Source organism: Eriocheir sinensis, chromosome 31 (genome assembly GCF_024679095.1).
Source record: "Eriocheir sinensis breed Jianghai 21 chromosome 31, ASM2467909v1, whole genome shotgun sequence".
NCBI lineage: Eukaryota > Metazoa > Arthropoda > Malacostraca > Decapoda > Varunidae > Eriocheir > Eriocheir sinensis.
The window spans coordinates 10363741-10390630 of NC_066539.1; the positions used below are offsets into that span (position 1 = coordinate 10363741).

Sequence of the window (26890 nt, forward strand, 5' to 3'; positions counted from 1 at the left end):
AATGTCTCCAGGAAAAAAAAAAGCTAAAACAAAGAAAAATTATTAGGAGCTGCTGATTATTCAAAGATTTATGTTACATTTGAAAATATTCTAGATACATGTAACAACAAAAAGTGTATTCTATTTACAGTATCTATTGATAAAATCAGACAAGGGTACAAACAAATGGCTGAAGGCTTCAAAATCACTCAAAGAAATGAGAGGCAAAAGTAAGTTGAGTTTTGGGGAGAATATTACACCATACGTTGAAATACAGATGCAACTATTCCTGTTACAGCGAGGAATTAATTCTCTTTACTCTTATATAACTAAGAAATTTATGGCTTACTATTTGCTTTTAAGAGCCTATTTTTATGCTGATAAGCCATTTTCATTTTTGTTTCCTGCAGGTTCTTGTAAATTTAGCTGAGAAGTGATTTTCTGACAATAGATTCAATTACTAACACAATGTTCAATGATATGAGTCTCTTTGAGCTGCTGAAAAAATTTAGCTTTCTTGTTTGGGAGATCTGATTTTCCATTTCAATGTTGTCTTCACAAATGGCCACTTAATTATGTGGTATATATGAGTAATGACAACTTGGATGCAAACCCTTTTGACCCTAGCCATGGTGGGAGACCATTTTGGCTTAAACTTTTTTAGTTTTATCTTATACTTGTAGCTTATTATTTGTACTTTTCTGACTCAACCTATTGCACTGTGTATAACAAAAAATAAATAACAATAATAATAATAATAATAATAATAATAATAATAACAAAAAACAATGGAACTTATTGCGTGGCATTCATTGGGACTGGCTGGGTTACTCTTTCCAATCTGCCAATGATCATTAGAGGTTTCCCTGCTACACTTGAGCTAAATCTACAAGCACTGCAGGTGTTTTTCTACTTTTTCCAAGATATATGTGTTGTTATTATAATGGCAAAACAAATGCAAATTTTCTCTCCATATTTAATTATTTTGGCAGTTAAATCATCTACATTGGTTTTGTCTGCCCTCAATCTCTTCACTGCTCCTTTTATCATTCATTTTGTAAAATTATTACTCTGGCTATCTCATGCTTGCTTCCTTTTCCAAAGGTATTATAATTGCTTCCCTTCCTATCCCTTCATTATAAACTGATTTGTATTCTATGTATACAATGATCAATTAAATTTCACAAGGGAAACATTTATGAGTTTTGAATCTCACAAAACCAATAGGATTGGTTTGAAAGTATATTATGCTACACATGTATTTCTAAATATGATGTATGATGAATTTCATCTAATCTTGATGCCTGCTTTACATGATTAAAATGAAAGGACATTTTCCTGGATTTCTTCATGCCAAAAATAAATTATATATTTTTAGCAAATATTCAATGCTTTCTATGGCAATACAGGAAACGTCCTTGAGAATAGTTAACAGGCTCCTCTCTGAGTAAACTGAATAATGGCACAGTCGACTCCATTGCAAAACTGAATTTCTCATTCCCAGCAGGTAAGGGAGCCATGAGTGGTGTTCCATGGAGGTTGTCTACTGCTTGTCCATCATCATTATGAAATATCTTAAAGGCCACATTTGCTTACAAGTGTTGATGTGAAATCATCTCGGTCCCTCTTAAAATACCAAACTGAAGTGGTTTCTTTGCATAGCTGGCTCTTGAATAATGTAGCTAGAGCTAAATAAAACTAATGTGCTGCTCCCCAGCCGTGTGGTTGGGGATCACACAGTTACTCAGACTGGACATGATTACTACCTTTTCTGAACTCATTTGATTACATAAATAAATATAAATAAATAAATGAATTAATTAATAAGTAAAAGATGTGGAATGAGGAAGAAGAAATGTTTAAGACATACATGTATATGAAATACAATTCTTTACATGAGTAATGCCCATAGATTGCTGATGTACGTTAAAGCATGGCCATGGAGGAATAAAGTCAATGCTTAAACCTTGATATATATCTAAAAACAATAAAAATCATTAGAATCTGTGCAACAGCTAATAGCAATGGTGCAACAATGACAAAACAAACATATAAATGAACCGTAAATCTACGAACCACAAAAGCGATCAGTGTCACAATGGCTCAGAAACATGTTGGCTTTTGACTTGAACAGTGTAACACTATCCAGCACAAACTCTTCTATCCAAGAAGTTCCATATATGAGTTGCATTAGAAAGACAACACTGCTGAAACTGGATAAAATGACGCTTCACTGGCTACAAGGAAAGCAAATGTGCTGATGACAAAAACAGAGTGCTTCTGGAAGGCTCAAACTTCTTAGGTAAATGGCACTGAGCAGTCAACAACACTGGACAGGATCTTGTGTAGCATGCACACAATGCCTACTTCATGAAGATGTGAAAAGTTACACACCACCACCATTGCTTGGAAACTTCATTGTATGAAAGACCTTGTTCATAAGGTGAAGATGCGACTGAGAGAATAAAGCTCACTAGTGGCAATATTATACAGTATAATAAATATATACTATTACTCATCTATTTGCATTTCAATATTTTTTTCAAGTAGTCCATCCTTGTAATTTGCAAATTTGTAGTCTGTGATACATATTGTTTACACAATCTCATGGAAAAAAATATGAATAAATATTCTAAAAATATTTGATTATTGCAATCTTATTATTTTTTTTCTAAAGCAGCCATCACTAAGTGATGCTACACTATTTTGCGAGGCAGCTGTGTTATGTCACGGACAGGAACGCTCCTAACTAACAACCATTTCATCCAAGCCAACATTTAAGAAGATTCTTGTAGGAAAATATAAAACTGCATATGAAAAAAAAAAAAAAAATAAAAAAAAAAAAAAAAAAAAAAAAAAAAAAATTTTTAACCTAGTTGTGTGTCAAAATTTATGCGCATTCAGAAATGGATAATCCTGTCTAGGTATGTTTATGGGTGACTGACAACCCAGATGACTAATATGGACTTTTCATTGCTTTCACAAGAACAATATTTGTGATCAATATGGTGAGACATCTCGCAAGCTATAACCCTGAGGTGAAACTGAGAAAGTTTTTTTCTCACAAGCAATTTCCAGTATTGGACGTTTCAATCTTTGTTGGTGTCAAAAATTTTTGAATACAAAATTACCTCCCCTTAAATCATAGATATCACTAGGGAGAAATTATACACTATTTGGGGTCAACAGCACTTCAAAGAGTTAAATAAGTCTGGATTATTAAAGTAAATTTGCTATGGTATATCATGAGAGAAACCTTCACACCACAACCCTGGCTGACGTGGCAGTGATGCCACATATGTTTAAGCTTCAAAGCTTCACCGTAACTGATGTCATAGACACAGAGGCGCCAAGCCTCTCTCTCGGATTTTAGACAGCTACACGTCAACATTCTGCTCCCCGAGTTTAATTTACCGTCTCGCCTTTCAACAACCTTTGAAACCTTGGTTGGAACCTTTATGGTTAATATTCATAGGTACATAAACTCTGGTATAATGCTCAGTGTAGCATAAATATACACTGTGTATGGCCGACAAGCATTGGCAGGGAACTCATCCAGCCAACTCGTCCATCTCCACAACGCTTCATTCACTCCACCAACCCCCAAGCTAAGTATATTGAATTAATTTCCCATGTGGTTTTCAGGAGATTAATATATCACTGAAATCCCTGTATATATTATGGATCCGTGAGATAGGAAATTAATTTTTGTACCGCTCAACGCTGGTCCACCACATCAGGATCCTGTGAGTACAGTTACTATTTGGTGGTGGTTGGGGTTAACATAAAAACATAAGAACGCAGGAGTCTACAAGAGGCAGGTAGGCCTGTACAAGGCAGCTCCTTTGACCCTAAGCTCCCGTGTATCTAACCCCACCTAATATCGCTGTCCATGAATTTATCTAGTCTATTTTTGAATGTGACAATTGTATTGGCACTCACCACATGACTGCTAAGCCTATTCCACTCATCCACCACCCTGTTAGTAAACCAATTTTTGCCTATGTCCCTGTTGAATCTGAATTTATCCAGTTTAAACCCATTACTTCGTGTCCTACCCAGTTCTCTTACCAACAAAACCTTATGAATGTCTCCCTTATTAAAGCCCTTCATCCATTTATAAACCTCGATCATGTCTCCACGCACCCTTCGCCTTTCTAGAGAATGCAAGTTTAACTGCTTGAGTCTTTCCTCGTATGGCAAGTTTCTCAACTCCTGAATCATCTTAGTCATCTGACTTTGAAGCATGTCATCATTTACATATCCAAACAATTTATGATTATCGTTCTGTGAAACCCATTAATTTTCAAAAGTTGAGTTCATCTTCCTTTTCAAAGTAGAGAACACATGTACTGGTGGAAGTGGTCACAACTGCGGCAATCGTTCTGCTTATGTATGACAGTAGGCAGTGATGGAGAAATAAAGCTTCCAATAATATGCAATTCTTTTGAGATTTCTCAACCCATTTCTCAGTGTTGTATAATTGATTCCAGGATTCATATCAGCTCTCTAGAAAATGTGGCAATAGTTTGTCTTATTCTGATGACTAAATGGCATTTTCCAACATTGTTGATGATTAAATCTATAGCTCTAACAATTTTTTTCTTGTAGAAAATATACATATTAATATGTGTGTGTGTGTGTGTGTGTGTGTGTGTGTGTGTGTGTGTGTACATATTTAACTAGTTGTGGTATACCAGAAGCAAGCAACACTGGTAGGGCCCTGTCTCCAAATCTCAGTTTATCAAGCACAGCTTTAAATTCATTAACATTTTTGGCCTAGACTATCTTCTTTTAGAGGTTATTCCAGGTTTCAATAAATCTATGGTGCATGGCAGCTGATTGGTGCTGTCACTGACCATCATTGCTCAGTGATAGGTCGACACTCCCGCCAACCTTCCTCTTATTCAGTCAAGTGTGTGTCTCTCTGTTGACAACAGTGAAAACTGCCCTGCATTCAGTTGATGAAACACCCACCAAACATTGTGCAGCATTGCACAACAGAGTGAACAAGTTGCATCAAGATGGTAGCATTAGCCAAATGGTCCAGGAAGTTGTTGCATGGGGGGTAGTGTGGGAGGGGGAGTCAGTGTTAGTAAACAAAGAAAACCTCATAGCTATGTGGGTGTGGCCAGCGTCGCCTCTGTTGCACCTCCTTACCTTCTACGAATGTTTCATTCACTAATATTACTGTGTCTGATAAATGGTTGCCTATAAGAGCTGCTGAAGGAAAATTTCTGAGGGAACTGTTGTTGTTGGTAGCCATTTTGTTGCACTCAGCTGATCAACTGTTCGGTTTGGATTGCCTCTCCACCCAGCGGGTAATAAGTCTAACAAGTGAACCAACCCCCCAGTATTTTGTGTGACAACAATGGCTGAGGAGCCTTGCAAGAATCCCCCAACCATTGCCGAGATTAATAAGGTGGCATTGTGAGAGTTATAACAAGTATAATATCATGTTGGAACAGTGTTTGGTCAGAAAATATGTGCAAAGAGCAGTATAAAAGGCATAAAATATTGGTAGATCGGCCACCCAATAACCACTTAGAATTATTCCCATTGATTCTTCAGATCAGCTATCATACATTTCCACTATCACGCACATATTCATAACCAATTTGGAGCGATAGGAGAGGGATGGGTGGAGTTGTGATACACAAGAACTACACTTGGGTCCTGTCTCCAAATCTCAGTTTATCAAGTTTAACTTTAATTAAATTCATGAATAGTTTAGGCTTAAAAAATATTCTTTTCGAGGTCATTCCACGTGCCTCTGCATCTATGAGGAAAGGTATGTTTCTTGGTCTCTCTCAGTCACCTCGCCTTCCTCAATTTCTTTCCATGACCCTTATTTCAAGCATCCCATACAAAAAAGGACACCCCTGTCAATCATTTCCATTTCTTTCATAACCCTGTGTGCTGCAATTACATCTCCTTTTTCTCTTCTCCTTTCCAATCTTTCTTCGTATGCCATGTCTCTCAAGCTTGGCACCACTTTCGTCACTGCTCTCTGGATCCTTTCTGTTGGTGTGTGTGTGTGTGTGTGTGTGTGTGTGTGTATTTACCTAGTTGTGATTTACAGGAACGGGGATATGCTCGTGCTGTCCCGTCTTTCCAACTACTTCCGTCTAATTTGGCCTTAAATGCGCTTATTGACTTAGCCTGTACCACTTCCCTCTCCAGCCCATTCCAGGCCCCTACACATCTCTGCGGGAAGCTGCTCTTCTTGATGTCTCCTCTACAATGTCCTTTTCTCAACCGTTTTCCATTTCCTCTAAAATTTTTCTATTCTCTTATCAAAAAGTCATCTCTATCCAATTTCTCCAGACCATTCATCACCCTATACACTGCTATTAAATCTCCTCTTTCTCTTCTACTTTCCAATGTAGGGAGGTTCAGCCTCAGCAATCTTTCTTCATAAGGCAGGTCGCTCAGCCTAGGTGCCATTTTTGTTGCCGCTCTCTGTATCCTCTTCAGTTTTCTAATGTGTTTCTTAAGTGATGGCAACCCAGGTGGTAGCGTGGGGATTCGAATCGACGTTGTCCATGGCGTGATGAATGCGGGGCCCGCACGCTAACCACTCAGCCACCGCCTACCCATTTCAATCTTTCTTCAAGAGTCTTCCAGTTCTGGCACCATTACTGGCTATTCTTTGTACTATTTCCAGTTTCTTCAAGTGTTTCTCCTTGTGAGACGACCATACAACTTCTGCACAATCCAGTTTTGGCATAATCATTGAGGTTGTTTTTTCATCATATATTTATAAAGACATTTCTAAATTCCTTAGCATATTGTATGTATCTCTAAATCCATCTTTGATGTGCTTCTCCAGTGACAGACCATCCTGAGTCACCACTTCCAGGTCTTTTTCCTCTTTTCTTCTTGCTATTACCTATACAATTTCCAATATTGTAGGTGCATGTAGGTCTCATTTCTCTTTTCTCTATTTCTAAAGCATGGGATTTTTTTTATCAAATTCCCTTTCCCAAATTTTACTCAATTCATATGTCTTGTCGATGTCTTTCTGCAACTTCTTTTTTTTTTTCCCCTTTTCAGTTTCCGTAACAATTTTTTAATTGGAACTTTATCAAATGCCTTTTTTAGATCCCGATATATGTAATCTACCAATCCCCCTTTCTCATGTTTTTTTTATTACTCTCAAGTAAACACTTACCAAATTTGTAACACATGATCATCCCCTTCTAAGACTAAACTGTCTCTATTAATATTTTTTCTCTTTCTAAATGTTCTATCCATTGTTTCTTGATTAATCTTTCAAAGATTTTACATAAAATACTTGTCAATGATACTAGTTCACAATCTAATGGTTAGTTTTTGTTTTCACTTTTATAAATTGGGATTTTATCTGCTCTTTTCTATTATTTCGGGACTTTCCCCATTTTTTTGTGGCCATTTCATCATATCATTATTGGTTTGACTAACTGCTTGCTATACTCATAAAATATGAGGTATCTAGAGCCAAAGGGGCAAGTACGCCATTTTAACGTTTTAGAGTTATGGGTTGTGCGAGACAAGCGTAACCCTCCTCTATAAGATACAATCGGCTGTCTGGCGAGAACTGAACATGTGACTTGTGTACAGAGGGATCAATACCATGTACTTTTTCAGCACCGGAGAGCAGACCAGTTCCAAGATTACAAGCTATAGGGGCGAGCACACCAAGTCCCGGGCAGAAAGGATGACCAATCAATTAGCAGCGGGTGGTTACACAACCTCCTGCTTGCTCAATTGGCAGCGCAGCTCATGCCTGGGGCCCCAGACTCTCCCCGAGCTGAAATCTTCATCACAATCATTTAATTCCTCATGGATTTACCCCAATTTTTGTGTTTCAAACAGAAAATCATGGGTTCTACATCCAGTGACAGTGACCCAGAGCTTCCTGGACAATCTCTGAAGTGAAAGAAGTGCGTGGAGAAGTTGAAGAAGGTGCAGAGGAAGACAAAATGTGATAGTGGCCAGGATTACATGAGTGTGAAGGGGATGCCTATGGTGTCCATAGCTGTGGGTCCACTTTGCTCTTGCCCACAAAAGTGCTATGAATTGGTGGGAATGGACCACATTCAGACCATTTTGAATATTTCTATGCTTTAGCCTCCCATGAGAAACAAACTGAGTACTTAGCACATCGTGTGATGTCTAGGAAAGTGAAAAGGAGCTGCATTTACAAAAATTTACGAAAATCGTAGAAAATCAATATAATTAAATTAATTTTAAAATAAAATATCTTCAATTTGGCAACTAATGTATATTTTCATCTTAATAACAGCTTTGATGATTTACATAGTATGTTATTATGTTTTAGTATTGTTTTATTTTTGTAGCTTTTAGATTTTGTTAATGCTTAATTTTTTTCTTATCATTTTTTTTCCTTGCCTACATGAAAGTATTCTTTCTGAGGATCATTTTGATATATAATAATGTTTACATGCTGTTATGTATAACGAAACAGCACTGTTGCTAAACTTTAAAGCCTCATAACTCAAAACTGCGATTTGGCGCACTCGCCCCTTTGGCTCTACACGCCTCATATGTCCTCATCTAGAAGTGTTGCCTTTCTCTCCTCTCGGGTCCTTATCATCTGTATCTCTTCTTTATTCACTTTCATTTCATCCATCCTGCTCTGTTTCTTCCTCTTTGTGGATTTCTAAAATTTGATTCCTTAGTAAACACTTTCTGGAATTTTTTGCTCAGTTTCTCACCCATTTCTTTTGGCTCTTCACATATCATATTATTCACTTTTAACCCCAGGTAATCTTGTTGCACTCACCTCCAAACATTTTCCTACAATTATATTCTCGCATTAATATCATGTTTTTGCTTTCCCTTATTATCTACGCCAAACTGCGCCATGTTTTTGCTTTTCCTTATTATCTATACCAAACTGCGCCACATTTTTGCTTTTCCTTATTATCCACGCTAAACTGTGCCACAGGTTTGCTTTTCCTTATTATCTACGCCAAACTGTGCCACATTTTTGCTTTTCCTTATTATCTACGCCAAACTGTGCCACATTTTTGCTTTTCCTTATTATCTACGCCAAACTGTGCCACATTTTTGTTTTTCCTTATTACCTATGCCAAACTGCACTACGTTTTTGCTTTTCATTATTATCTACACCAAACTGCACCACATTTTTAATTTTCCTTATTATCTATGCCAAACTCTCCAGGGCATCTTTAAACCCTGTGCTTATTTCTCGTCCAGTAAATTGTCTTGGAGGGTATATGACACCACAATATTTTTCTGACTCTTCACTTTCATCCAGTATCTGCACACTTAACACCTCTGCTTTCCTTTTCCTCTGTTCTACCTTCACTTCTTTTCTTATCTCTGCTTCAGTTATTATCATAACACTTCCACTCATCTCCTCTTGCCTGTCCTTCCACAATTCAGTATATTTTCTGCAGTTTTCAACATATATCTTCTGCTGATTTAATTTCAACAAAGCACACTATTTCTGGTTGTCTTTCTCTGAGGTAATCTTTTGGTTCTAATTTCCTTGGTATTATTCCTTCTATATTTGTTTCCAGTAATTCCACCTCATCTGTTTCTTTTTCTGCTCCTCTGCACGTCTCCCTTTGGTTTCTGTTTCTTCCATACCACTTTTTTTATATTGTCGTCCATCACTTCCCCCCTAAATTTTGTCTTTACCTGTGTCGTCCTCTGTTTCTTTTTCTTCATTACTTCCTCCCTTACTTCCTTCATCTTTTATCTCTTCTTCATTCAAAATCTCTCTTAAATAATACATGTGCTTATTCATCACTCCCCCCTAAATTTTGTCTTTACCTCTGTCATCCTTTGTTCATTTTTCTACATTACTTCATCCTTTAATTCCTTCATCTTTTGTCTCTTCTTCATTCAAAATCTCTCTTAAATACACATGCTTATGTTCCTCTGAGTTTACAAGGGGGACGGCCAAAAATTTAATACTGGGAAATACTTTTCTTCAATGGAAAATCTGCTAGTTTGCAAATTTGCATATGTAGGGGGTGACTCGTACTGTTAAATATACCAACATGATGCCTCAGTGAGGCAAAGAAGATATTAAAATTACAGGTACAGACACCCAAGCAAAACTAGACTTGCTGCTATTCAAAAAGTTAGACTTCACTGAATCCTTAAATTATCAAACAAAAAAGGGAATTGTGACAGCAAGAGACGAGACATACAGGCACAGTTGCTACAATTTTTATTATTATTTTACAACAAGGGAGGCAGTTTAAATGATAAAAAACAAAAGGCCTGCTGTAGTGCTGCTCCCACAGAGGCAGATTTGGTTCAAGGGGTGTCTTGATATGCCCCTCTTGAATATATTAAAGTCATAGGCAGAAAATACAGAAAAAAGAAAGCTCTTCTAGAGGTTACCAATGAAAAGGATGAAAGGATTAAGATACTGGTTAACTCGTGCATTGGGAGTTTGGACAACACGGGGATGAGCTGGAGTAGAAAGTCTTTTGCAGCGGTCACAGGAGTGCTGAAGGCATCCAGTCAAGAAGTTAGTTTATAAGAGCAGTCAGCATGAAAATATCAATAGATGATAGAAATGGAAGCAACATTGTGGGGTAAATTTAGAGGTAGAAGACAGTCAGTAGGAGGAGGGGAGCTGATGAAACAAACAGCCATTGACTCTACTCTGTCCTAGAGCCGTGTGTGAGGAGGCCCCCGCAGACATGTATTTCATTCAGGGGCAGACAAGGCCTTTATAAATAGTTAGCAAGTGGAAGGGAGAATAGAACTGGTGAAGACGATACTGAGCACCTAACCTCAAGGATGCTGATTTAGCAGGAGATGAGATATGAAGTTTTCAGATGAGCTTCTTAGTTATGAACAGCCCAAGAATGTTTAGGGTAGAAAAAAAGATAACTGTGTGTTATTGAAGAATTGTAAGGGATAGATATGTGAAAGGTATTGTTGAGTTTTTAAGTGAAGATATTGAATTTTTAAAGCACTGAAGAACACTAAGTATCTTCTGCCTCCATCAGAAATAATAGCAAAGCCAGAGGTTAATCATTCTGTGGTGTTCAACCCATAATTCAGGCCTGTGATTCCTGTTGTGAGGGTCTTTTGTTAAAAATGTGGAGTTATGCAGAATAATTATTTGCATTTTTTGGGAGGAATTTCATCAGACCCATAAGCACTCTGAGGGTTCAGGGCAGACAGAGCATGGATCGTTATTAAGAATTTTAATATCACGCACAGTGAGGTTGGTGGGAGGATGAATCTGGAGGAAAATGCTTTGTGTCAACCAAAGCAGAATAGTTTGAGCCAACACATACACACGCCCACACACAAACACACACACACACACACACACACACACAAAATTGGAATATGTAGCAGTGGAGTGGTCTTCATATAAAAATAAAAATATTAGGAAAGTGTAAAGGATTAAGAGTAACAACAAAAATGGTGCCAAGACTGGGATGACACATGATGAAAGATTAGAGAGACTGGGTTTCATCTACCTTGGAGGTGAGAAGAGATCTGATTTGCAGAATACAGAGAGATAAAGGAAATGGAAATGGTTGATAGGGATAGTTTATAAGGGATATTTACAAGAAACAGATGGTCACAGAAATAAACTGAGGAAGACAAGGTGCCTGAAATATCAAGAAGCACAGCTTTCCCCATAGATGCAATGCCACCTGGAATGACCTCGAAAAGGAGATGGCTCAAGCCAAAAATATGAATGACTTTCAAGCTAAACTTGATAATATGAGACTTGGAGACAGGACTCTACAAGTGTAGCTAACCTCCTGTATATCACATCTAGGTAAATGCAACTAGGTAGATACACACAAACCGATTACTGCCATGTCTTCACCTGACTTTCATTTCTTTTTTACAGCAGTTCCACCTCACAATATTCACTTCTAATTTCTCTAAACATAATTTTTCATTACTATGGGATATAAGGATAAAATTTCCCCTTACCTCTGAGTTGCCATCTGACAGGGTCAGGCAGGAAAATTATTTGCTTAAAATGTAGGGGCTAGTGTTAAACTGAGTAAAGAGAGTAGCAAATGCAAAACTGTGCATGGTCTTGGTGCTTATATCCATCTTATTGACCCTTGAGTCTTTGGTAGGTAAGAACCCATTACCTTGGGACAAGTGGGCAAGTGAGACATTCAGCGGAAAGCAGTTCACCTTCCTTGCATTTCCCTAGCCACCCATTTACTGACTGGCCCAGAGGGAAGGATGAACACCTGACTGAGGGGGGCATCGACTGCCCCAAGCCAGGATCAACCACGGACCTGCAGATATATATATATATATATATATATATATATATATATATATATATATATATATATATATATATATATATATATATATATATATATATATATATATATATATATATATATATATATATATATATATATATATATATATATATATATATATATATATATATATATATATATAAATATATATATATATATATATATATATATATATATATATCTATATATATATATATATATATATATATATATATATATATATATATATATATATATATATATATATATATATATTTTACTTATTGATACTAATTCAATATATGAAGATAACTGTGAGGAAGATGTGGAAATTTCTGTATATCACTCAGTTCAACTACTTCATGCAAAAGTATACAACAGCAAAGTCCTCCATGTACATGATCAATTCAAATGAAAAACATTTACAGTGTAGTGGGATACAAACACAGTAAAAAATAATATAGAATGAGATGAATAATTTACAAAAAAAAAGAAAAAAAATGTGATGAATAAGTGTAGCAGTACTCATCATAGTGCATAACAGTATTAGTAGTAACAGTAGAAGTAGTAGTAGTAGTAGTAGTAGTAGTAGTAGTAGTAGTAGTAGTAGTAGAGATGGTAGTAGTAGTAGTAGTAGTAGTAGTAGTAGTAGTAGTAGTAGTAGTAGTAGTAGTAGTAGTGGTAGAAGTAGTAGCAGTAGTAGCTGTAGTAGTAGTAGTAGTAATGTGGTGGTGGTAGTAGTAGTAGTAGTAGTAGTAGTAGTAGTAGTAGTAGTAGTGGTGGTGGTAGTAGTAGTACTTGTTGTTGTTTTAGTTTGTTGTAGGCTCAGTTGAAGTAGAAAGAGTATCGGGAGTAATATCAAACTACTGAGAGAACAGCATAATAATGACTGTAGACATCAAAACAAACTTAAAGCATCTGTACTGGTAGCTGCAGTGGCAACAAAAGCAATAGTGATGAATGAAGTAGTAAAAGTAGTAGTAGTAGAACAATTGTTGTTGTAGATGTTGTAACAGTTGCAGTAGAAGAATTACCAGTTGTAGCAGCAGCAACAATACAGGAGTGGTGGTAGTGGAAGTGGTAGTGATTGCAGAATAGTAGTAGTGGTAGTAGTAGTAGTGGTTGTAGTAGAAGTTATAATATTGGTTTTGGGAGCAGCAGCAGCAGCACCGGTGGTGGTAGTAGTAGTAGTAGTAGTAGTAGTAGTAGTAGCAGTAGTAGTAGTAGTGGTAGTAATAGTAGTGGTAGTAATAGTAGTAGCAGTTTTAGTAGTAATAGTGGTAGTAGTATGATGATGCAAAGAACAGGTCACTAAAACAGTATCATAGCTTCAGCCATATGAATAACGACACAACTGGACGGAAAAAGGGTATGAAAACATGGACTATAAATCTTTAAAAAATATACCAAAAGGCTGCTACGTTTGCAATAAGGGAGGGGCAGCCTATTGTAGCGAAGATCCCTACAAGAAACTCTAGCACGGGGGGCAGAATTTTGGGAGCCCATCTGAAAATGAAAAGTTGGGACAAAAGCAATCTGTTGACTCCCAGAAAGATTGCCAGAGATGAACATTGTTCTGATCCCTACACTCTTTGTTAGTCTGCAGGTTAAAAGATCACTGATGAATTTTTTGTTATTTTTTTGTGATTACATTGTATGATACATTGAAGTACTGGTTATTAAAGACGGTCAACAAATGAAGTGATCATTATTTGATTAATTTCTCATCTATGCCATAACTAATATATATATATATATATATATATATATATATATATATATATATATATATATATATATATATATATATATATATATATATATATATATATATATATACACACACAGTAAACACTCAATAAATCGGACCTCTATGTTCTGTACATTAGCTAAACCAGATTTTCAGTGCTCTGGACACATATCCATAAATCAGACAAAAATTCAGGATATAGGCAACATATCCTAAAAGTATCTGGATAGATGTTATAAAATGCCACACATCCTGAAAGTATCTGGATAGATGTTATAAGTCAAATGAAGATCTAGTTTATAGCATGGAATTTGGCACAAGTTTGGACCACTCCATTTCAAAACAAAGCCTGTCACCCTCTAACATGCTGTCCCTCCTGAACCATCATTGGCATAGGGCAGCGGATCACAAACTTTTCTGGTTGCATCCCTAAATACAGTCTTGACCTGGCCTGGTGACCCTAGATGCATGAACATGTAGTAGCTATATATTTCATATTATTTTGATATGCTATACTTTCAGATATTTATGATTTTATCCTCCACCTCCTCATTGTCTGCTCGACAGAAGAATATTATATGTGAATGCTACTCATATGACGAGCCATACTGTATGTGTATGGGTGCTTTATTACAAGTTAAGGCTACTTTTGTTAGTATATATTTAGGAGGATTTTCATGCTGTCCTAATAAAATAAATTCAACTACATTATTGAAAATTCTAAATTTGACCTAACTGTGATCTTAAAAATTGGCCTTTATAGCATGATATAATTATATATATAGCTTTTTTCCAAGACCCTCCAGCGACCCTCAGAAACACTCTCACGACCCTCATTTGAGTCAAGACCATGGAATTGGAAACCACTGGTGTAGGGCAAGAGGAATGTGGCTGCTCATTATTTATTTATTTATTTATTTATTTTTATCATATTGACACACAGAAGCAATGGTTAGATATATTTTCAAATTCAACAACAATTTTAACTGTCTGTGCACCAGATGCAACTTGTAACTTTTTCACTGAAAATTAGCTTTCCGGATACGAATGCTGCGCCTCGTACTTTGGTCTGTTTACAACTACAAGCATGTCACCCTCACTCCCTCATTGCCGCTCCGTTACACAAGACTCAAAAGCCGTATAAACTTATATTAATACGGTTCTGCTCTGCTGCAACTCCCTATAGAGTTTTAATCTTCATGTGAGAATTAATCAGAATTGTTGGTAAACTATGGAACAGCTTAACATAGGTACGTATAAATTTTTAAACATGACATTTTGGATTCTTGGCTATTGTGGATGAGGTTTCTACTCAATTAGTCCGATTTAGAGAGGGTTTACTGAATACACATACATACATACATACATACATACGTATCTCTCTCTATCTATATCTATATATCTATCTATATATGTGTGTGTGTATATATATATATATATATATATATATATATATATATATATATATATATATATATATATATATATATATATATATATATATATATATATATATATATATATATATATATATAATTTATTATTATTGAGCTCATAAAAAACTGTGAGTGGGAGTAGTGAGTGAATGGAGATACAGCAGGTTGTCTTTATCACTACTATCTAGGTAACTGAAGCTGGATTCATACAGCAACACAAAGGGTTTTGCTCCTCTACATAGTAAAACAAAATCAGATTTGGTGAAAATGAGATAAATAATATTGACAAAAACTATATTATTGTGCAAAATGTCATATATAATTTACAAATAGCTCAAAAATCCATAATAATGTTGAAATGATATGCAAAATATAATGCAATTCCAAAGTATCATATAATAACAATACATGCAAGGCCTCCTATGGGAACACCCCACAAAAAAAAATAAAAAAAAAGAAAGAAAAGAAATATCAGTAGGTAAGCACATGAAGGTCTCAAAACTTTAAAGGAGTAGAGAAAAAAAGGAGACCAGTTATATGCATATTACTATAAAAAACATGAAAAAATATAATAAAGAAGGCTCTTCCAAGGTTAGCAGTTCAAAATTGCTTCAGGTAAAAGCTATCAGGAAGAGAAAGCACATAATACATACAGTAATAGAAAAATCATATACTTGTAAATAAAATTTACATTCTTCAGGTGGAGACAAACGGTTCTACAGCAGTAATAAAGTAGCAAAGGCAAATGGGTGAAAATATCAATGCTTATGCTAGAGACCCATGGCAGAGCTGACAAAATTCCTAGTGAAGGTTGGATCATAAACAAAAGGTCTAAGACTTACCTATGATTGTACTTTCTGAGTTTTTGTAACCCATATTTCCCTTCTTGAGAGCACTTGGAAACAGGCAGACTCTCTAGGTTGGCCATCAAAAGGTTTATAGAGGTCTTGAGCTCTTCCAGATAAAGGGATTCCATCTCTTTCACCACAAACTTGGGCATTAACTTGCGATTCTGAAAAAAAGACAAAATGTTGCTTTTTTTGTGTGTATGTATGTCCATGCATATTTCTTTGTCTCTTTGTGTCTGTCTATTAGGACAGGGTAACCCACGAAATTATTGAACATGCATATTGTCATTCTTTTCAATATTGCAGAGGATGTGAATTATATTAGCATGACATAGTATCTAAAATGGATCACATTTTTGTATGGAATGATACATATATAAACTAGCGTAAGAAGTACACTGAAAACTGAGTATTATTACTTTACTCCACTGAAATGTGACTAAACTGGGCATACCGAATAACTTCAATGCATATTTAACCTTGTCAAAAATATGTAAACATTCAACATAATAACAAAATTAAGTTATGAGGCTCATTGTAAGAAAATGCCAATGATCCATCGTATTCTAGTCTCAAAAACGAGGAAACATTGAATGCTGTACTGCAATTGAATGAGCTTTGCTATGATTTCATGATTTTTCAAATACAACTTTTGAGAATTTATACTCCTCTCAGAGCTTTTCAGGAAACAAAAACTCTGTGAGCATAGCTTAAGGTAAGTGGGAAAATGGAATGAATGAAAACATTTGAGTAAGGACTGTCTTCAACACCATATAATGGTCTCATTCTTCCTGTTCCACCTCCTTTAATCAGTTTAATAAAAATCATAATGGCATACTTTCAAGGAAGAGAAGGAAGGAAACATGGGTGTATTGAGGTCAGTGGATTCCCAAAAAGTTTAGCAAAACTAATTGGGAATATACTCACTTCAATACACCCAAATTTCCTTCCTTCTCCTTCCCCAATTATTATCATAATATCATTATTACAGTAAAAGTTCTTTAAGATGTACAGCAGTTGAGCAGCACCTGTTTAGTGATATTTTCAAACTATTGAATAACATCCCAATTCATCACATTCATATTGTGCATACATATTGATTTCATATCAAACATAAATATGGGTTGTTTGTTTACTAATCATAAACCAAAACTACTTTTTTAATAGAAACATTAGATTATAAGAAACCTGCAAGAGGCAGAAAGGCTCACACAGGGCAGCTCCTATAAACCTAACCAAACCTATCCTCCCTGTCCGTAAATATATTTAACCCTCTCTTGAACGTATCTATCATACTGGCACTCACCATAGAACTGCCAAGCCATATACACTCATCCACCACTCAATTAGTAAACAAGTTCTTGTGATGTCTTTGCTGAATCTGAATTTATCTAACAAATACATCACTATGTGTCCTATCCTGCTCTTTTACAATAATATGTTTTACTTGCTATGCTGATTCAGTAGTTTATAATCCATTATGTATATACAAGATTACATCTAATTAGTGGGTGGACAAAATTAGTTTTTATCCACTGAATGTCATTTAAAAAATCCTACCCCAAAAGGATATCACCAAAAGAAATGCAATTAATGTTATTGTTGTTATAACTATTCATTTATTTTTGTTTTATTATTTTTATAATTTACATCACTCATTTTACTATAATTATCCTCTTTTCCAACTCTTGCTGCAACATAGGAACAGAGTTATCCACCATATTCCTGTTCTATGATATTTTGGAAGGGTGGGAATGGGAGAGATGTGAGTATAGTTGTGGCTTCATAGACTCTGTGAGAGGAAACTGTCTCTCTTTCTAAGTTTATATCGAGTCTCTATTTTTACTTTTTTTTTTTTTTTTTTTTTTTTTTTGTGACATGATGGCTGTGAGTCTTTCCTTGGGAGTAACTATTTGAAAGGATGATCTTCTGTGTGTTCCTTCTTGGGGTAGGCCACATAGATTTACCTAAATTTTGTCCATTACCTTATCATAAAACTTACCATGAGGAACTGTGATAAACTTAACTACGCTGTATGTTGAGTTGATCTATTTTGGTGCTCCTCTCACCTACACATGTATTTACCTAGTTTTGATATACAGAGTTACACTTGAAAAGTTGTCTCCAAATCTCAGTTTATCAAGTTTAGCTTTAAACTAATGAATACTTTTGGCTTGAACCATCTCCTTTCCGAGTTCATTCCAGGTGTCAACATATCTATGGGGATAACTTTGTGTCTTCATAACTCTCAATTTCTTTCAAAGACCTCTTGTAATATTAGGATCCCATATAAACAGATTACCCCTGTTGATCGTTTTCAGTTCCTTCATTACCCTGTATGCTACAGCCAAATCTCTTTCTATTCTCTCCTCCAAAGTAGGCAAACCCAATCATTCCAACCACTCCTTGTATGTTAGATCTTGAGATTTCAAGCTTGGAACAATTTTGGCACTGATCTGTGAATTCTTTCTATTTTCATTTTTTTATTTATATGTGTAGACACCACACTGCTGCTGCATATTACAAACTTAGCTGAATTACCAACACAGTCAGCTTCCTTATCCATGTAGGGTAATGCCATTCTGTTGTTAGTTATAAGCTTATATGTTTCTCTTGCAACCTTGGTGAAGTGCACCTCTGGGTACATACTGTTTTGGAATGTAACACCTAAATCTTTTTCCTCTTGTGCCTTCTTAATTTGATCGCTCCTTATTCTATTTTACAGTTGGGTCTCCTGTTTCCTTTGCCAATTCAAAAACCTTGCATTTCTTAATGTTAAATTTCATTTCCCACTACTGGCTCCAACTATAAAATTTATCAATGTCTTTTTGCAGCCTTATACAGGCATATTCCTTTGCCAAATAGATTCCTTAGTGGTGCAGTAGTTAGTGTGCCTAGCTACAAATCCATGGGCCCGGTTCACATCCCAGCCTGGGTGGTCGGCATGTAGCTCTCCTAGCAGTTCATCCTCCCTCAGGCTGGTCAATAAATGGGTAGCTGGGTAACCCTGAGTAAGGTAAACTTTGGTAACCTGGATGTCATACTGGCTCTGTGTCCCAGGGCCAAGTGTTTTTATCCACCATAGACCTGCACAGCTATAGCATATGCCCCCAACTTAATTTACTTTTCCTCCATTGCTCTTATTAACTTTGCATCTCAAGTAAATTACATTGCTGATGCAGAAACAGCCCTCAAATCACCTGGGCCATTGTAAGTCTTTGGCTCATTGGTAAAGCGTTTGCCTTCCACCTCTCCACTATGGGTTCAAACCTTACCCCCTCTGGAGAAGGTAGCTGTTGTTACAATTGCAAAGTTATATCAACTCATTATTTTTCTCCCAAGTAGACCAATTTACTTCCCATTTATTTTCCTCACAAGTAGACTAATTTTTCCAATGTTTTGAAAAGCAATATGTCCTTTCGCTGTAGAAGTGAATACTATAATGAATGGTTGTATTAAATATGAAGAGATACTTAGATAGGTAGATGGGCAGGTGGTTAGATGGCTAGAAAGAAATGCAGTATACATGTAGACACGAAGACATATACATAACTTGTGGTCACCTTTGAAATCCTGTTGATAAGAAGAAGGTAAAACAGATGCCATATATTCTATTGCACAAGACAAGTGAAGGGAAATTACAGAAGAGAGGAACATGCCAGTAAAATATCAGTTCTTGGTATTACAATGCAAAGTAACTCAACTAAGAGTAATATATCTCATACAGACGAGGCAAGAATATCTATATCGTGCCAGTGACTGACACTTATCAACAGCTAGATCTACCAGAAGCAAGAAAACTAGCTAAATCTCTCTAAATATAAGACCGGGTGAACCAGAAAATGGGTTTCACATGCATTTCAAAGTACATACAGTAAAAGTCTGATCTTTCGAATAACACGTCAAAAATTGCAATAGCCTAAATTTTTGGAAACTGGTAAAAAAAAAAAATAAATAAATAAATAAAAAAATAAATAAAATAAAAAGTCTGAATCCGAGTTAATGAATTGCCATATATGTTGGCAGATAAGGCAACATTAGAATCATCAAAATAAAACCCCCAAAATAGGTTGTCTTGTAGGTCATGCAGAAAAACGGTGACCTTTGAGTTTCTACAAAAAAAATATCAACAACTCGGTTCCATAACCACAACTATTTTACTGGTCTTCAAATCCATCGCCTCAATGTTAGACAGCAAAAACACTAACCTCAACATCCTGCACAATCATAACGTTGACTTGGTGAAGGTTGCTGGGGTTGTTAGTCTTGAAAATAGATGCTGCAGCGTTTAAGCAATCGCATAATTTTTATTTTACACTAAGATCCATTACCAATGTGGTATCAAACCTAAAAAAAAAAAAAAAAAAAAAAAAAAGTATTTCATACATCATGAGTCTCTTTGTTTACGTTGATGAACAGGTTCCTGTCTGAATCTGGTGAGTCGTCTTTGGCTTCATCTTCACTGTCCCCCAACAAATCATCCTTTGTACAAACTATTGCATTAAAGATGCAGTACTTTTTAAAGATATTAGTAGTCTCTATTTCACTTTATCCCAAGCTGTGATCACAAAATCACACAATATTTATAGTGCTGCAGCACACACAGACCCATCTTTTGTAAAGGATATTTTACCATTCATCATCCAATTATTCACTGTATTGGTATATTACCATAGTGGTGGTTTTGCTGCTCACTAACTTGATAGTCAATGATAGTTTCATAGTTTGGGGGTCATCTTTTACCACATGTATAAGCTAGTCATGAAATTTATCCTAAATTCTGAGGTCTGTATGGTCTGAAAGTCGCCTTATCTGCCGAAATATACAGTACTGATTAAAAAATACTAGTCTGAATAGAAGGTATGGGCTATACACACAGCACCAGAAGCAGCTACCCGGAGAACTGTCAAAGAAGTACTTTTCTTGGAGAAAGTTCTTTTTTCTATTTTGGGATTCCATAATATGTACAAGTTATTGTTTGGTGCCAAATGTCCAAACATGGCACCTGCTGGTTGGGAAAAAACATATTTTACCTATTGCTCATAGGTTTTAAGGTTTTGACCAATGAGTACCTAATGTAGTGGGTCTGTTTCTACCTTGTTGACAGCCCCATACTGGCTGAGGCAATACGAGATGTCTTGTCTCCTGAATGTTTCGTTCTTGGCTGTATTTTGCCCTCTAGCATCTCTTGTATGTAATGTTAGATATTATTTATGAAGGTGTGTTTATTTCAACTTCTGCAACTGGCTGGTCTTAAAACAAGTGCTTTACACAAACGCTGCTGCGGTAGGCAACATTGAAACTAAAAATTTGGTAAACAAAGGATAAAATGGCCTTGTTGCAAATTGATAGTCAATATGGTCTATTCTGGAGTGAAAAAAAAAAATGTATATAAATGATTAATAGTTCAAATTCTGGATAGCAGGAATTAACATTTTGTAAAATATATAATACTACATATGATGATTTTTAGTGTTGTACTTTGGTGGCAGTGGCAGTGCCACTCAGCCTCATGAACAACACAATAGCAAAAGCTCCATGATACTGCTCTTTTAACAATTTTAACTTTCTATAGTGATCCAAGAAAACCCAGCATACCATCCAAAACCACAGAAAAGAGTGCTAAGAAAAATACCTAATTCTGTCACAGAAAAATACCTAATTCTGTCACTATGGAATAGACTGAAAGTTATCAAACAAGATTGTGTGATTCTGGGATTACACACAATATAGAGTATTGCCTAATGAACAAATACAGCAACTAAGAAATGTGATTAAAGACAGCCCTCAACCGTCACAAACCGACCACAGACCATAATGGTGAAATTTGCCTAGCTGGTATAAAGATAACCAAACCCACCCTGCAAAGCCTGAAGCCCCAAGTTTCATGCCCAATATATTCAAATGTTCTGTTCACAGTAGCTCACCTAACCTTCATGTTTCAGGCTCAGGGGTGGTACCATGAATGTTTGACATAATCAGACAGGAGAGGAGATGGGAGGTCTACAGGGGTTTTGACATCACATGTGGAGGCAGGCCATCTCAACATGATACAATGGCGCAGCAGCCCGAACGTAAGATAAACAGACTTGCATCCCAGATTTCTTTGGTAAGGTTTTAATAAGGATATTTTGTGGTACCGAAGTGGTGAGATCCGCAGAAGCAATAACTGCATTGGTGTACGGCTGCTGCATAACATTATGTATTCAAGATAAGTGTACAAACAACCCATATCAATGCCTGAGATTACTTCTTATATATGTACACATTTACTTGGACTTGAAGTGCCAGCTGAGAGTGCTGAAAGTTTTGCTAATCAAAACAGGTGTAGACTGCTGCTATTCAGATTAGTGGACTTACATTCTTATAAAGTTATGTTGTTGCAAAGCTTAGATATAACATGCAATCATAGTCTTATGATTATCAAATGTTAAATAGAATAAACATTCAATCAAGAAAGATATGGACATGTATGCAAGACGAATATGAAATGTGACGGAATTCATAAATTCCAGTATTTAAAAAGTGCATGTCAATACTGCCAATAAAGTAGAATAAAACTTATCAGAAGCTAACTGTATTCATGTGAAAATAAATTAAATATATTTGCAATCAATAACCTCATATGTTAAAAACATAAAATCTCCATTAAAGTTGCTTTATTTGAATATTTACACAATGATGGAACAAAAAACAGCCCCAAAAATCTTTTGATCAAAATATTGAGAGATGTGTGTACATAGACCTGTAATATATGGCTTCAGTCTCTCTTGTTAATCTCAGAAGCATAAAGATACATTTAAACCTGATGTTTTCTAATAGCAGGAATGTACAATACAAATAGTTACTTTAATATTGTGTATCCATAAATTGCTATGCAAATTATACTTAAAAGCTTTTTAAGACAACTATCTCTCTCTGAAACAACTATTATTAGCAAAGATTAAATGGATAGAGATGGAAATACACACAATTCACATATCAGTTCAGTACTATATACCCAAAATCACTGGCAAGACACTAATCAATATTAATGTTTCATTCAATTCTAGTGTCTATATCTACAGTGGGAGTGCATACTTATGGCTGTCTGAGGTCGCAAGAAATATTTCAGTAACAACTTACTTCTGGATCTCTCTTTAGACCTTCAACCTCCTTTTATCAAAGTCATGGAAATAAGGAAAAAGTTAATGAACAGTGAGACGAAAAAATCTTATTTCAAGTACATCATCTCTTGTTTCTAAAAGGGCCAATGAGTTCTCAGAGTAGACTCTCTTAGCATTTCCATCAGAGTTCATTCTCTTGCCACTCTGATTTCATTACATGGCCTGTAATTTGTGGACATTGGGATGTACACATGGGGTGGCTCAGGTAGTGTTTCAACAATCCCTGTCTCACCAAAATGTTTGTTCACTTCACACCCTTAATCTCTCCTTCCACCCTTTACTTACCATTCTCCTATTCTATTTGCCTCCTCCATTATATATTTCCCATACTTTACTTTGAACACAAATGTTTTTCTGTGGATGAAAACATGCCCACACACTTGAGTGCTATGGGAGGAAGATGACAATACTCGAGTGCTATGGGAGTGGAAGATGGCAATGTGATAACATTATTGAAGGAGTGAATAAGGGAGAAAACATGAACTAAAGACCAGTGTCACTGACTAATGTGGCCACTAAAACAAATTAGGAGTGAGGTGTAGGGATTGTGGAGAGAATCTAAATGGGAGAAATTATTTTTTTAATACTTTTTACTTTATTATACATAAAACTGATAATACATACCCAGATGTATTGCAATGTATACTACTAAAATCTGAAGTACATATTTTATGTATTGAATTCATATTTTGATTTGCGCAATACTTAGTTGGTTTGCTCTGACAGGAAATGAGTTGAGAAAAAGAAATGGTGAAAAGGTGGATGGTCTATTGTGAAAGTATATGCCTAAATGACATAAGTTAACTCAGTTTCATGGGACAAGTCATACCAGAAATCCTCTTAATGGAGATTGTGACAAATGTGGTATAAGAAAAAGCCTTGAAGGGAGAGGAATAGGGACTTGTTTGAGGATGTGTTTACTCCCCCCTCCTGCCCCCGCCCCCCTAAAAAAAGCTGAGCCTTGCCCCACATGTATATATCCATGACGGAGTATTCTTTCTGAATGATCTCATCAGTGACCATTAGTATTATACGGAACTTTAACATCAACCAATATTTGATATTTTCCATTATTATTAAAATGAAAAGCAGCTTACCCTTTCTAGCTCTGCCACTTTCTGCATGCGGCCATCTAGTTCTCTTCGGATAGCAGCAGCTTGTTCATCTTGACTGTCAAGCTGTTGAGAAATACATTTAAATTGTTATTGCTATAAAGCAAACAAAGAAATAAAATATTGATACCCTAAATATGGAGTTCTCTCAAGTCTCTCCAACCATGAACAGTACATAATCATCTTTTTAATTGCACAACCTGGTGGTGAATACTGAAATCTCCTTGAATAAAGATTACCACAGAGGGAGTGCAAACCAAAATAATCATTACTTTGGAATTGGTTTAATACTTACCTGAAGTGCATTAAACAGAAGTTGGTGTTCAAACTTTTTGATGCCCAAGATTTGCTGAAACATATCGAAGAGCTGCTCCTTAGGCATGATGAGCTCACTGTTAAGGCTTTGCTGCATCCTGCCGGGTCTCTTGCTATCTTCTTCACCTGCTGAGACAAAAATTGCTTCATCAAGCCCATGTCTGGTCAGATGATAATCACTGTAAGAGACTGTGAACAATATACAACCATAGCATAAAAAGCCTGAGGATAAGTTAATAGAGCACACTGTAAATACATTGTGTACTCTGTTGTTCAGACCATGATATTAACACTGAGAATTCAGCTAAAGTGAATCCACTAAGTTCAGACTATGTTATCATGACAACATACTAAATTTCATAGTTTAAGGTTATGGTCTTAAGTTTCCTGATTTATGCATACCTAAATCAATTTACATTTTTCTTTTCATTCAGGCTTCCAAAAAAGGAAAACAAACTGCCAAATAAGAATTTTTTTTTTCCAGCAGTAAATTCACGCCCACTGTCCCTGTAAGCTTCCTGAGTCAGTCGCAACAGTAATGTTTACCCATACATCTTAATCAGAAAGTAAGTTTGACCACCCTGCTCATGGTGTTGGCAGATTTTTTATTTTTGTTGTTGTGCAGATATGGGGTTATAATAACATCTGGTGATGGTAGAACATAATAGTCTTACTTACTAGCCATGTATTTTGTTGTTCTGACCCTTCCAAGATTGTGGCAAATTGTATTGAAAATTGAAATGTCTTGACCCTAGAGTTTTTCACTTTGCATTTTTTGGTTGACAAGCATTTGTAGCTTTGCACCAGTCTGGGGCTATTTTTCATAGCTTTATTTTTCCCATGTGCAAATGCTTTTATCTGTCACATTTGCATGTTGTGACATTTTTTTCAAGATAATAGTGGTTACGTAATTCATATTTTTGGTTACAATTTTATTTGTATTGCACATTTTCATTTTGAATGCAATGAATTATAATGATATTAATGATCTATCACTTATGCATAATTTATTGCTTGTTATTAAATTGTTTGTAAGTATCTGTGCGCACACTCACACAAGATGAGCGAATAATATTGTTTGTGCACTGATGAATAATTTTTGATTCTTTGTCGCTTACACTTAAATAAATGTCTAATAATGTTTTCTTCCACTTAATAATATTTGCATTTATTTATATTTATATTTATTTGCATAATAATGTTTGCACTTTTACTTATTATTTATGAGGATCCATTTCACTGGGTGTCATTGCTCACAATATTTTTTTTTCTCATAGACTGTCTCTCACACTTTACACTAATAATGTTGTAGGGTGAGGTAGTCAATAAAACAATCCAACAAGCAACTGGCAGTGTTTCAAGATGTGGGGAAAATGTGTGGGAGGCACACAGTTAAGCCAATTGCCCCATAGATAGTCAAGGATATAGTTGAATACCCATAAAACACGATTGCTAATGTTGGCCTGGGCAAGCACTGGGTAGTATCGCCTGAACTCGTCTGCATGTGTGTTAAACTGGCAGTCCACCTGCCACCACTTGTTGCCATGGTATATTGGGAGGCATAACTTTACCGATAGTTACACCAACAATGCTTGTGGGGGTAAAAATTAGTGGCGTAACTGTTACACTGATAACACTGTATGGGTTAAAGACAAAAATTATACAACAAAACAACAACAATAACATACGCATGGAAGTCTTTTTGTATCCTTACCTTTTATAATCATATCAAACTTGGCCATCCAAGAAGTGAGAACCGTTTCTTTACTGAGCCCATCAATCTCTGGAAGAGACCTGTTGAGGATGTGAGACAATGAGATGCTGATGAGACCTCCATATTTTACTTGTAAGTGTTAGGCACCCCAACTACACCCCTTAGAGTATAATTTTTATATATTCAACAGACTTGTACAAACTAAATTTAATCTCTTTCAGATAAGCAACACTTCCTTAATACAGTAAAGGTCTATTGATGCAAATGTTACTGGTTAGAATAT

General features: G+C 35.8%; 1 protein-coding gene across 21 annotated transcripts in view; it reads right to left on the reverse strand.

The window, feature by feature from the left end:
- LOC127005904 (calcium-dependent secretion activator-like) overlaps nucleotides 1-26890 on the reverse strand; it is a 214093-nt gene that overhangs the window by 146248 nt on the left and 40955 nt on the right. For 13 of the 21 annotated variants that reach the window (XR_007758972.1, XM_050875264.1, XM_050875273.1 and 10 more), the window contains exons 5-9: nucleotides 26608-26687; nucleotides 24874-25019; nucleotides 24564-24644; nucleotides 23426-23455; nucleotides 16295-16464 (exon numbers count right to left, since the gene is read on the reverse strand). Coding sequence is in view for 20 of the 21 variants with exons in the window: in XM_050875264.1 (XP_050731221.1) it covers nucleotides 16295-16464; nucleotides 23426-23455; nucleotides 24564-24644; nucleotides 24874-25019; nucleotides 26608-26687 (507 nt within the window). In the remaining variant the exon portion in view is untranslated. Of the gene's footprint in view, nucleotides 1-16294; nucleotides 16465-23425; nucleotides 23456-24563; nucleotides 24645-24873; nucleotides 25023-26607; nucleotides 26688-26890 lie in introns of all 21 variants that reach the window. The other 8 variants (XM_050875283.1, XM_050875282.1, XM_050875281.1 and 5 more) reach the window with 3 other exon arrangements.